Source organism: Pieris napi, chromosome 7 (assembly GCF_905475465.1).
Source record: "Pieris napi chromosome 7, ilPieNapi1.2, whole genome shotgun sequence".
Classification (NCBI taxonomy): domain Eukaryota; kingdom Metazoa; phylum Arthropoda; class Insecta; order Lepidoptera; family Pieridae; genus Pieris; species Pieris napi.
Window position 1 is genome coordinate 11,825,717 of NC_062240.1, and position 14,089 is coordinate 11,839,805.

General features: G+C 34.9%; 1 protein-coding gene across 3 annotated transcripts in view; it reads left to right on the forward strand.

Moving 5' to 3' along the window:
• The window catches only part of LOC125050920 (folliculin-interacting protein 2), a 44,967-nt gene extending 31,430 nt beyond the window's left edge, over nt 1-13,537 (forward strand). For all 3 annotated transcript variants that reach the window (XM_047651004.1, XM_047651005.1, XM_047651006.1), the window contains 4 exons: nt 1,378-2,861; nt 5,291-5,417; nt 10,978-11,089; nt 11,781-13,537. In XM_047651004.1, the coding sequence (XP_047506960.1) occupies nt 1,378-2,861; nt 5,291-5,417; nt 10,978-11,089; nt 11,781-11,987 (1,930 nt within the window). In that variant the 3' untranslated portion in view covers nt 11,988-13,537. The remainder of the gene's footprint in view (nt 1-1,377; nt 2,862-5,290; nt 5,418-10,977; nt 11,090-11,780) is intronic.
• The last annotated feature ends 552 nt before the right edge of the window (nt 13,538-14,089 follow it).

Sequence of the window (14,089 nt, forward strand, 5' to 3'; positions counted from 1 at the left end):
AAATTAGAAAATAGTAGCGAAGATGAGAGACAAGTGAAAGAATTCTGAGGCGAGTTTCACTCTGTCGGAGGTCGTGTACATATATTAAATATTAACATAAACTTAATTTGATTCTTATAGTACACGAATTTATGCTATTTTTATTTTTAGTTGATATATTTGCGTACATGTACGTTCACGTGATCGAGCTGCGTTGACGATTCTGTTGTGCAATCAATGTACGAATACTGTGTTAATGAAATTGTACCTACTTGGGCAGTAATAAGGAGTGTTTTTTAAATGAGGCTAATCATAGTCTTTAGTTTGTGGTTCCTTTGTCTTATAGGCCATAGACGTCAAACAATGACCTGGTGCTTTGACCAAATCATTATCTTAAGTTTTTTAACCACATAAATACATAACATATTTAGATTGACGAGAGCCAAAATTATTTAAAACATATAAAGAAACTTGCTTGTATATACCGAGGGATCCAACACGGCTGCGGGTGCCTGCATGTTGCACCGCGCTTTATTCCAAAAATTGTTACGCCATGGCTGTAAGAATATTTAATCACCATCCTAGAAATTATAGATCGCTGCCATGTAATGTTTTCAAGGGGAAGGTGATTAGGTTTTTAAAGTCAAGGTGCTTTTATAGCGTGACCGAATATTTAGAACATAAGTTTAACAATTACTCATAAATGACTTGACTTCTTATTATGACATTTGCATGCCTATTTATATATGGCTGATTGTGCGGACTTTTCTTGGTGTTCGATTTTTTTTTATTTTGTACCACTATCTTGGCAAATAAAGGATTTATTTATTTATATAGATATACGTAACAGTTAACATTTTCTAGGATAGTAATATTTTGCATCTGAATAGACAAAATTATTATAAAATAAACCATGTTAAATTTGCCAAAATTTTAAATTAATACTGACTTGTTTAAGGCCAAAAGGCCAAGTCTTAAATGATAACGTACGTACTTTAAAATCAAGTAAATACAGTGTACTTCCTGTTTTGAGGATTGTGCCAATAAAATGATAATGATATCGACGCATCAATGAGCATGACGAGAGCCATTGAATGATTTGTATTACGTTAAGATAAGGTTTATATAACAGGTATATTATGACCATCAGCTGATGCTTCGCGATAATGCATGGAATTATTTTTATAATGTCATGATTAAAATACATTAATCAGGTTTTGAATAATTGGTAATATGAAACATATCAGAATTTTCGAATGTGTCTAATTCTGTCAAACTTTCGCGTTTATAATATGATTATTATTATTTCGACGGAAATTTAGTTCCAGACCTATTGCCTTAATAAATAAATGAACTATGAGAATCGGAGAGAGCAATAAAATGATGATTTTTTTTCAGTTTCATTAGCACCTTACTAACGCACGTGCTGACACATCATCTCGGTTGGGTGACTACAGTGAGCCCTTACGATGCTGTCGATCCCACAAAACTTCCCAAAGGGGATCCCAAAAGACCGTATAATGCGTTATGGGCACAATTAGGAGACCTCTGTGGAAGCATTGGCTTTCCCCCTCGAACTGCAAGGACTATTGTGGCTGGTTCTACAAATACACCATTTATCAACAGACTCTTAAGTGTTCTTACCTATTTCTTGAGGTGCGGTGATGTGAAACGGAACGATTTTCTATATCAAGACTGTGCGCAAAGTTGTAAAGTTACGTTAGTTGACTCTCGGACTTTTGAAACCGAGGTTTCTAGTAAAGTGCGTTGTGTGAATGATAATGATGAAAACTTAGCAGTAAATACGCCAAGCGATAATCGGTTGGGTGTGGCAGATGGTCTTAAAAAATCTACAACACTCACTAATTTAAGTCACAAGCTCTCTAACCCAGAAACCAGTTCCAAGAGTGAGGCGGGTCAGATTCGAAGAAATCCATCTATCATGATCTCTTTGGGAGGGTCGACAGATTCCAGTCAAAAGTCTTCGTTAACAGAGGAAAGTGAACTCGAGAAGAAAGTAGTTTTTGTTCTAGGAGACGATGAAAAATTAGTAGGCTTGAAGAATAAATCGGTTGACGGGAAGAGTGTGAAGAGATCGTCCAAAGTGCACAACGAACCAGTCGACGTAGACCTTCCAGAAAAACCGAATTGTGATAAGAGTTGCGAGAAGAAGCCAGAAGACAGTTCATCCAAGTGCTGCAGCCTAACACTTGAACATTCCAAACCCATTAAACATTCCGGTTTTAAGTTTGAATTCGATAAGTATCCTCAAATAGTGACCAACTACATGAAGAGCAAGAACTTGGAGATTTTAGATAGACATTATATAGGCAAGCCGGGAAATTTGAAGTTGGACAATTTCCAGTTCGACCCCACTATAATCCCGCCTATACAGGAAGAGAGATGTGAGACTTGCTACAAGTGCCAGATGATGGAATCTCTACTGCAGACACCCACTAACGCTTCTGAAATGGAGTACATGAACGATATGCCCCGACAGGAGCCCCAATACGCGAAGGAAACGGTCACACAGGAGAGTCAGCGAGAGATTTCCCCGAAAACATTTGTTCGGAAAAGAAAAGAAAACACTGTCATTATAAACGTAAAGAAAAACAAAGATGCACAGATAGAAACAAGTAGTCTTGAAAACGTGGCCTTAACAACATTGCCAAACACAAAGGAATCTTCGCAAAGCAAACTGCAGCCCAGAGTGATGTCGGCAACGAAGGTTTCACGTGCAAAGAAAGAGAAAGTGGATGTGAGACAAGTGATAGAGTTCCCACTTCCTGCCATAAATTTAGTGAATAAACTGAACACTGGCTTCGATGTCTCCCTTCTAGGTGGAGTCACAGATCATTATGTACCTGATTTAGTTTTACAAGGTGAGTTGTGTTTCAAAATTTCATTTCTGTATGCTGTTTTTGATTATTTGAATGATTAGTGGCCCTACCTTTGTAGACCAGTGCCGATAATTTTTGAAACCTAAAAAAATTACAGTAGGATGAAACCCATTAGAAAAGCAGGGGAATATGATCAAAATGAAAGGAAAAATAAATTACGGTCGATCTGAGGTCGGGAAGGGGTCGGGGGGGGAGTTTTAAGGGTAAAAAACGGTTTATCTCGATTTCCGGCAAAACTAAAAGTCCTATCGAAGAAAGTTAAATGGCAAAGTTGTAGGTAATAAAAAGATCTAAAACTTTTGTATTTACACATTTTTCACATAACCTCAAAATTTATGTGAAAAATTCAAAAAACCAAGTTTTTGGTTTTTAATTTTTATCTTTAACAAAAATATTTTTTTTTTAACGAAATTTGGTCAAAACTTACCTTTCTATGTCCCAAATACACTGTAATTTATTTGATTAAAAATATTTATTTGTTCACCTTATTTTGAATTAATATCGAAAAAACACCCTAATTTTCAATCGAAAATTCTGACGTCAAAATTTCAGCTTTTTTCAAAAAGTTGGTGTCCTTTCAGTTCGTTGAAATCTCTACTTTCCTATGGTAAAAAAATATAAATATATTTTCATAGTAAATCTTCTCAGAAAACGCAAAAAATCGTATGCAGTAACGCCCAGACCTGTCATCTCCTTCCTTACTTCTCTATGAAATACGAAAATTTTAGCCCATCTAAAGGCTAAATTTTTTTTTTAGGTCACTCAGGTATATATAAGTTATCTTAAAATAGTAATAAATAGGCATCTGATTATAATTTAAAGAAGATTCATAGAGAAGTAGGGAAGGGGATGACGGGTCTGGGCGTTACTGCATACGATTTTTTGCATTTTCTGAGAAGATTTACTATGGTAATATATATATATATTTTTACCATAGGAAAGTAGAGATTTCAACAAACTGAAAGCACACCAACTTTTTGAAAAAAGCTGAAATTTTGACGTCAGAATTTTCGATTGAAAATTAGGGTGTTTTTTCGATATTAATTCAAAATAAGGTGAACAAATAAATATTTTTAATCAAATAAATTACAGTGTATTTGGGACATAGAAAGGTAAGTTTTGACCAAATTTCGTTAAAAAAAAAATATTTTTGTTAAAGATAAAAATTAAAAACCAAAAATTTGGTTTTTTGAATTTTTCACATAAATTTTGAGGTTATGTGAAAAATGTGTGAATACAAAAGTTTTAGGTCTTTTTATTACCTACAACTTTGCCATTTAACTTTCTTCGATAGGACTTTTAGTTTTGCCGGAAATCGAGATAAACCGTTTTTTACCCTTAAAACTCCCCCCCCGACCCCTTCCCGACCTCAGATCGACCGTAATTTATTTTTCCTTTCATTTTGATCATATTCCCCTGCTTTTCTAATGGGTTTCATCCTACTGTAATTTTTTTCACTTTTTATTTATTTTAAAGGCTATCTGCACTGGTCTATTGGTCTGATCTGAGATTATTATATTTGTTTCAAGATTATTTTTAATAGGCAAGTAGGTATTTTTTAACTTTTTGGCTTGAGACACGCCGGTTTCCTCTCGTTTTCCCACGCACGCCCATGGAGCCTATTGGTGAAAAAGCCTATCGCTAAGGATAAATCAAATATAAATGGAATCCCTTGAATATATTAATTAAAAACTGTTCGCGTACTTTAATTATGAATGTAATTGATACTTTTGAATTAAGAAATATTTCTAAATTATAATACAGCTGTTAACAGCGTTGGCATACATTTGCGCATCTTCAGTAATTTTCCTTCCCTGTCATATTTATCGTGTCAAAATCATATATTGTTTGGCAAGGCATACGCAAACCTTCAGTACTTATTTGCATTTGTAATTTATGTAATACTTGCAATTAGTAAGAGTTAAATCATTTTTCAATTGTAGTCTGTAGAATTATATAATTTATAGATAATGTTATTTAGTTTATTTAGATAAGGTTATTTGTCTAAATAATTTTCCTGTAATATTTTGAAAGCCTTAGCTTTGAAATATTGATATTTTAAGTACTGTAAATCACGTTCCTTAATAGTAATACATAACGAATGTCGATATCTAGTAACGATATTATAGACATATTTTTGATTGTGATGAAATTTATTTTTGTTTTAAGACCTGCCAATGGTTGTAAGTCAAGTACTTTGATTTTCCAATTTTGACACGCCCCCACTTATTGCATTAACCCAAATAGTCTATGACTCGATCATTTTAGAGAATTACCTGTCTTTGTTTGGTGGAATGAAAGCTGTCAACTAGGTTAAAATAACAAAGGAGACACAGGAATGTCTGCCTTCTTGTTCCCAAGCAATAAAGTAAAAATCAAATGTAAAGCATTTATTACTTTTGATTTTGCAGGGACTCTAGCGAATCCCAAAGTCTGGGAAGCTGAATTGCGGAGGGACCTAGACCTGACTTTGTACCTGAATAAGACTTTAGACTCACCAATGCAAGCGGTGGCCATCGTCGGTGATACTAACAATTGGTATGTTATTAGTTTAAGTATAGAGAGCCTCATTGCTAAGCCTCTTTCATAATCCTGTAAGATGAAACTTGAAGAGTAGTTGTTTAAAAGTATATATATTTTTGTGTTTTGTATTGTTTAAGCAGCCCTAAACATTTCTATAGATAAGTACCTTCTGCTCATTCCAATAATAAACCATCTTTGTGATGTGAGACGCATTTATCGTTTTTGTTTTTGCCGGCAACGCACTTGCGAACCTTCTGGCAATGTGAGTGTCTATGGGTGGCGGTATTACTAATATCAGATGAGCGTTCTGTCCGTTGCCCTATTACATTTAAAAAATTGACAAATGTAAGAAAAACCCTTTGACTTAGATTTGTGTTTACGAGTATGTTTCACTTTTTTAATAGTCAAGTAGGTAATCCGCCTTCTTGGATAATGTAAAATACTCAGAAACACCACCAATAGGTTCACTTTATAAGCGGTACGATCCCCGAACTCAAGTAACGTCCGCACGCTGCGGCGGTAGGTAGTCGACTGACTCCCACTAGTGTGCTTCGGTATACTACATCCCTTCCTTATTTAAATTAATAAAAACTTATCAAATGATTCGAAGATTAACTTTAATTTTGTTTCTTTTACATTTTAGGATGATAAGTCATTAATCTTCATTTTCGTTACCATTTACCCCGTCGTCTGCGTGGTGGTTAATGATTTGCCACTCACCATTTTCAACCCTCTTAAGGTGGACAACATTTCTGCGGTATTCTTTCCCCGTTGAATCATTTCTTACCCTAATGTCTCCACCGTTACATCTGTTACCGTGTGAGACTCTGGACCACAATTAGGAGCCAATTTATTTCCTCTCATCATATTTTGACGTCTAGATTTTCCCCAATTCCCAAATGACTATTCGCCGCTTTTCTCTTCCTATCAGCATATTCCTTTCCTTTTTCTTTATTCTCCCTATCTCTGTCTATAAAATCTGAATATATGCTTTTATGTTCCATGTCTGAATTTTATCTCGAAACTGTCTACAAAAGAAGAGTTCAGCCGGGGTTTTTCCTGTTACTGTATGAGGGGTGCTGTTGTACATTACAAGGTTTTCTAGAAGGTCCTCTTTCCAATCCTTTTCACCTACCTTTTTTATTAACCTGTGGCCAATAGGGTATTGTATTGTAAATTACAATCGCGCACTCCTTACAAAACGCTTTGAAATTGTGACTTGTAAATTGATTGCCACTATCGGAAGTTAGGGTTGCAGGATATCCCAATCGAGAAAATAATTCCTTGAGATTTATAATGGTTTCTGTGGCAGTAATGTTCTTAATAATTTTAATCTCCTTATACCTACTGTAGTAGTCTACTAGTATAAGTAGGTAATCGTTTGATGGTAATGGTCCCAAAAAGTATACCGCCACATCAAGACAAGGCTCACTTGGAAGGTCTTGTCTTTTAGTTGGATGAGGTTTAGGTGATGAAACCAGCGTACAACCTTTACAGGTTTTAACACGACTTTCAGCATCCCTATCAATTTTAGGCCAACAAACCTTTGTTCTTAGACGACCTTTCATGGCAACAAAGCCAGGATGTCCTTGGTGAGAACTCGATCACGACGTTGTTTAAGAATAATAAGTTTATTCCCTCTGAGGGCTCTATTACCTTATAGCACTCATTCCACTTATCTTCAAAACACCACTTCTTAATGCTATTATTTCCCTGTCTGTTGCACTGGCTGTTTAAATTTCAACAAGTGGAACTGCTATCGGTCTGCTGTATTCTACAATTGCATTTATGTAGTTTTCATTGTCGAATGGAACTGGGTAGGCAGAGTGGCAAAGGCGTGAAATAGGGTATGCGATGTGCTCTTTCGCTGACCGGTAGACTACTTTATACATGTAAGCCTGCAGCCGCAGAACCCATCGTTCAATGCGTGCACCAGGCTTGGATCTGTTACCGTAGATAGTTTCCAAAGGCTTGTGGTCACTTATGAGCTCAACCTCTTTGCCCAGTAGATAAATCTTAAAATGTTCTACTGCCCATACCAGAGCCAGGCTTCTTTCTCCGTTTGACAGTATCTCTTCTCGCAATCAGTAATACTTTTATTGCCGAACCCAATTATCCGAGGTCCGTGACGATCAATTTGTACGAGCACCGCACCAAGACCAACTGGAGACGCATCTGCTATTATTTGCGTTCTATCCACCGGGTTGTAGTAGCCAAGTGTTTTTAAGTTTGACAGTCGTATCTTGAGGGTCTCAAATGAAGAGTCTTCGAATGAACGTCTGTCCAGTATTTTTATTGTTAGTAGATCTGCTCAATCTAAGTCTTATTATTTGCCGAAGGGGTTATGTAAGTGTTTCTGAATTGGGTATCCATTTACCGACGTATTTAACGAGTCCAAGAAAACTCTGTATCTCTTCAATGTTGGAGGGCTTTTTTGAAGCCTGGATTACTTTAATGTATTTGTCCAATGGCTTTATTCCTTTTTCAGTTAGTAGATGTCCCAGAAATTCAATTTTGTGTGTCGTATCGCAATTTTGTTTGTCGCATCTTGCATTTGTCGTGGTTAAGAAGAACATTAATTATCTTTCAGTATTTGTAACACATTTTCAAGCCGTTTATCGTATTGCAACTCATCAGATCCATGTACTACAATGTCGTCAGTACAATTGGCTGTCCCTTCACAACCGGACAACAATTTCTCCACCCATTTTACAATTATTGATAGTTGTGTCATTATCTATATGGGATACATAGATCCACTTCATCGGTAACTTAGTGTGTTCCTGTATTTATTTTCAGTGTCTTTGTTCCATTGTATTCGTCATTTCGTGTATGTATTTTCCGTTTTTGTACCTTGGTCTTACAATAATCCCTAAAATGACCAACGACTCCACATTTTAAACATTTTTTTTTTATCTCTGTCTGGCCAATTATTATCAAATGATAAATGTTTGCTGTTGCCGCAACGAAAACATGTTTTCGCTGAGTTTCGAACCGCACGTAATTTCCTTGCATCTACCCGGTTAATTTCTGAATTTTCGTATCAAAAGTTTTACTTGATCCTTGCTTATCAAACGAATCAAACTGTTTGTTAACCGTCTTAAGCGTAATAGCAATTGTAATTACTTGTTGAAGTGTTATCGAATCTCCACCTGTCAGGATTTTCTTCCTTAATTCTGAGCTTCGGGCCTTTTCTACGATTTGGTCTATTAACTGTTCATCTTTAGCTGTAAACTGGCATTTAGGTACCAGCTTGAGTTCGCAACTGTAAAAGGAAAGCTTCAAACCTCTCCCCTTTCTCTTGTTTCATTAGTCTAATAATATCGTTCGTAGTATCTGCTTTGTTTTGTTGAAAAATATTCATTTGATTTTTGTATAGCAATTTCATAAACGTCAGCGCCATCGATCTCATCGACATGAGCTCCAGGCAAGTTGTAATACACCTCTTGCAATGCAAGCCCACCAACGTATAATAAAGAAGCTCGCTTTTTAATGCTTGAATCAATATTAGCGACCAAAAATTATATGTCTAGTGCTCTTCTCCATTTTTCCCAACGGATTCCTACTGAGACTTGGTTGCCTTCGCACTCGAAATGATCAAGGCCTGGAAACGCTGGTGTTATCTGAGCCATATCGGAGTGATTACTAGTAGTAACATGTGGTGTCAAAATGCGGAGGGTTGATTGGTTGCGCAGGTACCAGGGCAGGCGATAAAACGCGGCGCGGCAAAAAGTTTACCCTTTTCTGCGCGTAGCCATCGAAACGTACGAACTTGTTCTTCTCAGAACACTTCGATATCGTCTTACGATAACGCTAATAAACTGTTCTTTTCAGAACAATATTATCGTATCTTACGAAAACGTTTAACAACTGTCCTTTTCAGGACATATTACCGTGTCTTACGACAATGATGAACTGTTCTTTTCAGAACACACGACCGTATCTATTCTGATCTGTTCTTGTCAGAACACATCACTGTATCATTACGACACGTTAACTAATCACCTACAGGTTTATACCCGTATAAATATATCTTATTTATTTACGAAATATTCATCATGCATACTTTGCACAATAATCTGATCTCAATATCAATGATTATTGTCACTAAACCAAATACGGTCTAATCTAATAAACCTTACTAATAAAAGTAGTCTATCAAATTGACTTTAAAGCATGTACTCAGAATTAGTCTATCTTATTGACTTAAATAACGTTTTGGTCTGTCATATTGACCTTAACAACATTATCTTAGTCTATCTTATTGACTTTAAGAACGTTTTGGCCTGTCATATTGACCTTAACAACATTATCTTAGTCTATCTTATTGACTTTAAGAACATTTTGGTCTGTCATATTGACCTTAACAACATTATCTTAGTCTATCTTATTGACTTTAAGAACGTTTTGGCCTATCATATTGACCTTAACACCATTCTCTTAGTCTATCTTATTGACTTTAAGAACGTTTTGGCCTATCATATTGACCTTAACACCATTCTCTTAGTCTATCTTATTGACTTTAAGAACGTTTTGGCCTATCATATTGACCTTACAAAACCACTATCTTTCATATTGATCCAACCATTGCTATCTACTAATCGTCAAGACCTATCATATTGGCCGTGATAGCAAAACATGGGTCTCTCAAATTGACCTCTCAAAACATCGATCTTTCATATTGATCTAACTATTGCTATCTACTAATCGTCAAGACCTATCATATTGGCCGTGATAGCAAAACATTGGTCTCTCAAACTGACCAACCAACCATTGTAACTGTAACTAGAACGTGTATGAGAAATACAAAATCAGGCCCAAATATGTACCTAAGATATTTGGTATTTTATGACACTTAGTCAACACCTTCTTGTAGCAGCGCTTGTTTGTTTTATTTCCTTTTATAATATAATAAAAGCGATTATCAAATTGTGAACAATATAATTATGAACAATATAATAAAAACAACAAGCGCAGCACACAGGTGCAAACTCGTGACTCATTGTTACTAACGCGCATTATTTCGTTTGGCAGGTTGGCCGGTACTTATTTTATGAAACCTTTTCGTTTGTTGACAATATAAAAGACTGATAAAACAGTCACGGTCCAACATTATATAAAAACAAACTTACATTTCTCTTTCACACGCGTTCCTTCCTTACATACCATGTTTCCTTATGTCTTTCAAAACTTACATTTTCCGTCGTCGCCACTTGTAAAATACTCAGAAACACCACCAATAGGTTCACTTTATAAGCGGTACGATCCCCGAACTCAAGTAACGTCCGCACGCTGCGGCGGTAGGTAGTCGACTGACTCCCACTAGTGTGCTTCGGTATACTACAGATAAGAATTTCTTCATGAACGGGTTATGTAAATTTTTGAGTCTTAAAGGCATGCCGGTTTCGTCACGATGTTATTCTTCACGTACGAGCGAATGTTAATTGCGCACATGGAAAGTACATTGCTGCACAGCCGGGGTTTAAACTTACGACCTCAGTGATGAATGTCGCAAGCTGAAGGCACTAGGCAATCTGACCTTTGAGGTAGCCTCTCATTATTATTTTTTTTTCAGGGAAGTGCGTATATTAGGTAGGGATTGTGGCTGCGGGGGTTTATCACCACTGGTGGGCGGTATGTTGGATGCGTTACCCGCAATGCGCTTGGCGAGGGTACCCGCACATCAGGTAATTAAAAAAAGACAAATTTTAGTTACAAAAATTAGTAGTATTAGTATATGACTATTTACATGTTATCTATACACACAATTATACTGTATTTTCTGAAAGGAAAAAAAATATTTTTGTCATTAGAAATAATATTAACATTTTAATTAAGAATTTACAATATTTTCGGAATCGTAAAGATTGAAAAAAGAAACAAATTCAATTGAATGGCTAAATATATTATTCAACCTAAATCGTGGTAGATACGCCCTGCGAGTATAGTCTGGGCCTCTTCAGTATCATAAGCATAGCATAGTATTTTATTTAATATTAATAGTATTTAATTAATTAATATTGATATAATCTTTTGTTACATGTGACAGATTAATATCGCTGTTACAACTTAATTATAATATTGATATACAACAATCTTCACACTTACAGTAACTTTGTTTATTGTGCTCTTAATGAGGTTTAAGTTCCTATTTTATTTTATTTTGTGGTTGATTATTTATTTTTTTCCCTTGCTAGCTTGCTTATGTTCTAATATAATTATGTATGTGTGTAAAATTTGTGATGTAATATGTTCTTGTATAATTTTATACATACAATAATATATTATACAAAATATACTTTAAACGTATGAAATTAAAAAATATAGTGTGAAATATCTTTATTCTCTCCGTACAATTATGTCTAATTTTTTTTCCAGTGTCTCCTATTCCTTGAGAGCAAACTTCGGGAATTCTGTGTTTTGTCCAAAACCCTCGCAGATATGCTGATGTCGACCGACTTTTGTGACATCAGTACGCTCACCAGATCACTCAACATTGATGTTAATGATGTGCCATTATTGTTGGCTGTGGCGAGTACGCATACACCACAAGTGGCCACGCGATATGGAATCACGTATAGGTAGTTGGCTTATGGCTTAAAATTGAATGAGATATGTTCTATATTGCCTGACAGACGTAAACTTATGCGTTAATACTTTTTGTGTGTTTATGACATCACAATTAAGAAAATTAACTTGAAAGTAGTTTCTAGAGCTGTCAATTTTTTGACACTTTTGACAGTCTTCAAGGTTAAAATGATTGAACTGTGATTTGAATGAGGCCGTAGGTGGAGTTGCCTTCACTTAGTGGATTTAGTCCTGGGTTCGATTACCAGCAGATTTCAGATTTCGGATATAGGCTCAAAATTATTAATGAAACGGACTCGTAAAGTGTGCCCCATGCCCCATTGGTTTTTGGGTAGATGATTTTTTCACATTAGAGGCTTCAGAAGTCGTAGCACAAAATCACAATTTGTATATAATGAAAGCATTTTCTCTTTAGTATTAAGATTATGTAATCTGTGATTTCTTCTGCATAATGAGATATTTTTTATCTGTGGTAATACTGGTCATAGTATAAAAATGACGTATGTGCAATATTGGTGAACAATACTCAAAATTTTGGTGCTGTATTTATCGTAAACAAATTATTTATATAAAATATATTCTATTAATTTTCTGTTTCTGGGTTGCACAGAAATGTTTAAATATATATCGATTTATCTAAAATATTTGATAATATTTCAATTTGGTTTATATGTAGTATTTATAGAGAGATTTCTCGTTCTAGAAAAAAAATCTTAATAGATACATAAATCTATCAATTATAGAAAATTTGAAATGAAACATTTTAAATATTTTGTCTGTATTCAATTATCAACTATAGATTTTTAACATAGAATGGAACTGAAAATGACGTAAACTAAAACGAGATGGCGCTTACTTGATTTTCGATTAGATATTAAATATTATCTGTAGTCACATAGTTATATATTTAAAGTCCTAACTTATTTAACAAGTTAATAAGGTTCAAATACAAATTTTGACTTGATGTGTTAGACTTTCAGTTCCATCAATATGCTTCCCGGAAAATAAGTTGGCAAGATTCAGCGCATTAGCCTCTTCTGTATTTAATTTACGATAACTAATCTTTATATTTAATAAGTATTTTTTAAATTTTTATTACAAATCTTTGGTCATAAGTCAAAATTCAAAATATTCTTTGGCGCAATTTCTATAGACTATGTTATATTGTACTCATCTATGGCCGCCATGTTTGACAGTTGACATTACGTTAGTAAACTTTAATTTTCTTCCCAAAATAAGATTAGATTTCGATAAAATACGTAATTATCTAGTTTTTTATTATTAAAACAGTTATTAAATATCAGTTTCATAAAGGTATACTACGCAAAATCTTGCCAAGTTACGTGCCGAGACAATACAGTCGCTATCTTTCAACTTCTCTTTCCCGATTTCTTCTCTCACAAAAATCTTTAAGATATGTATACTATTACAAATGTTTAAGCTAGTCTAGTAAATCACCGTCTATTCACAAAAACCCTAAATGAAAAAATATGTGATGTAATAATTTTTATACTTAGTTATTGAATAAATTATTTTTCTTATTAAAATTTTGTTTATTTTCGTCGACATCGTATACTCATACGAAATAAAATGGTAAGTGTTAGTAGCCGCTGGCACAATTCTTGCGGTTCTTCTTAGCTGTGATTGGTTGTATATTGTCTTTTCAGTGTCTGTCCAGTGTACTATAACAGTGATATTATTTTAAAATTAAAAAAAGGGCCAACTTCACTGGCGCTGGACATATTTAAAAGACTTAAAAGACGCAAATATTCATTTACGATTTTGAAAGATTTCAAAAAATAACGTAGAAACCATGGGTGTCTTAGGGAGTATTCAAGTATTACGTAACGCGTTTTGGGAGGGAGGGGGGTCCTTATGTAAAACGTTACGATGCGGGGCGGGGATTGAATGACGCGTTATTGTTAATATTATTTTCGACTTACACCACATAATAGTAACTAAAGAGACACAAGGTGGGTCACGAAACGTTTTACTATACTTGAGTACAGTACTGTACTAGGGTACTGAAAAACGTTACGGCGAGATAAATGGAGGGAGGGGGGAGGGGGTCAATAATCTCCAAAAATTGCGTTACGTAA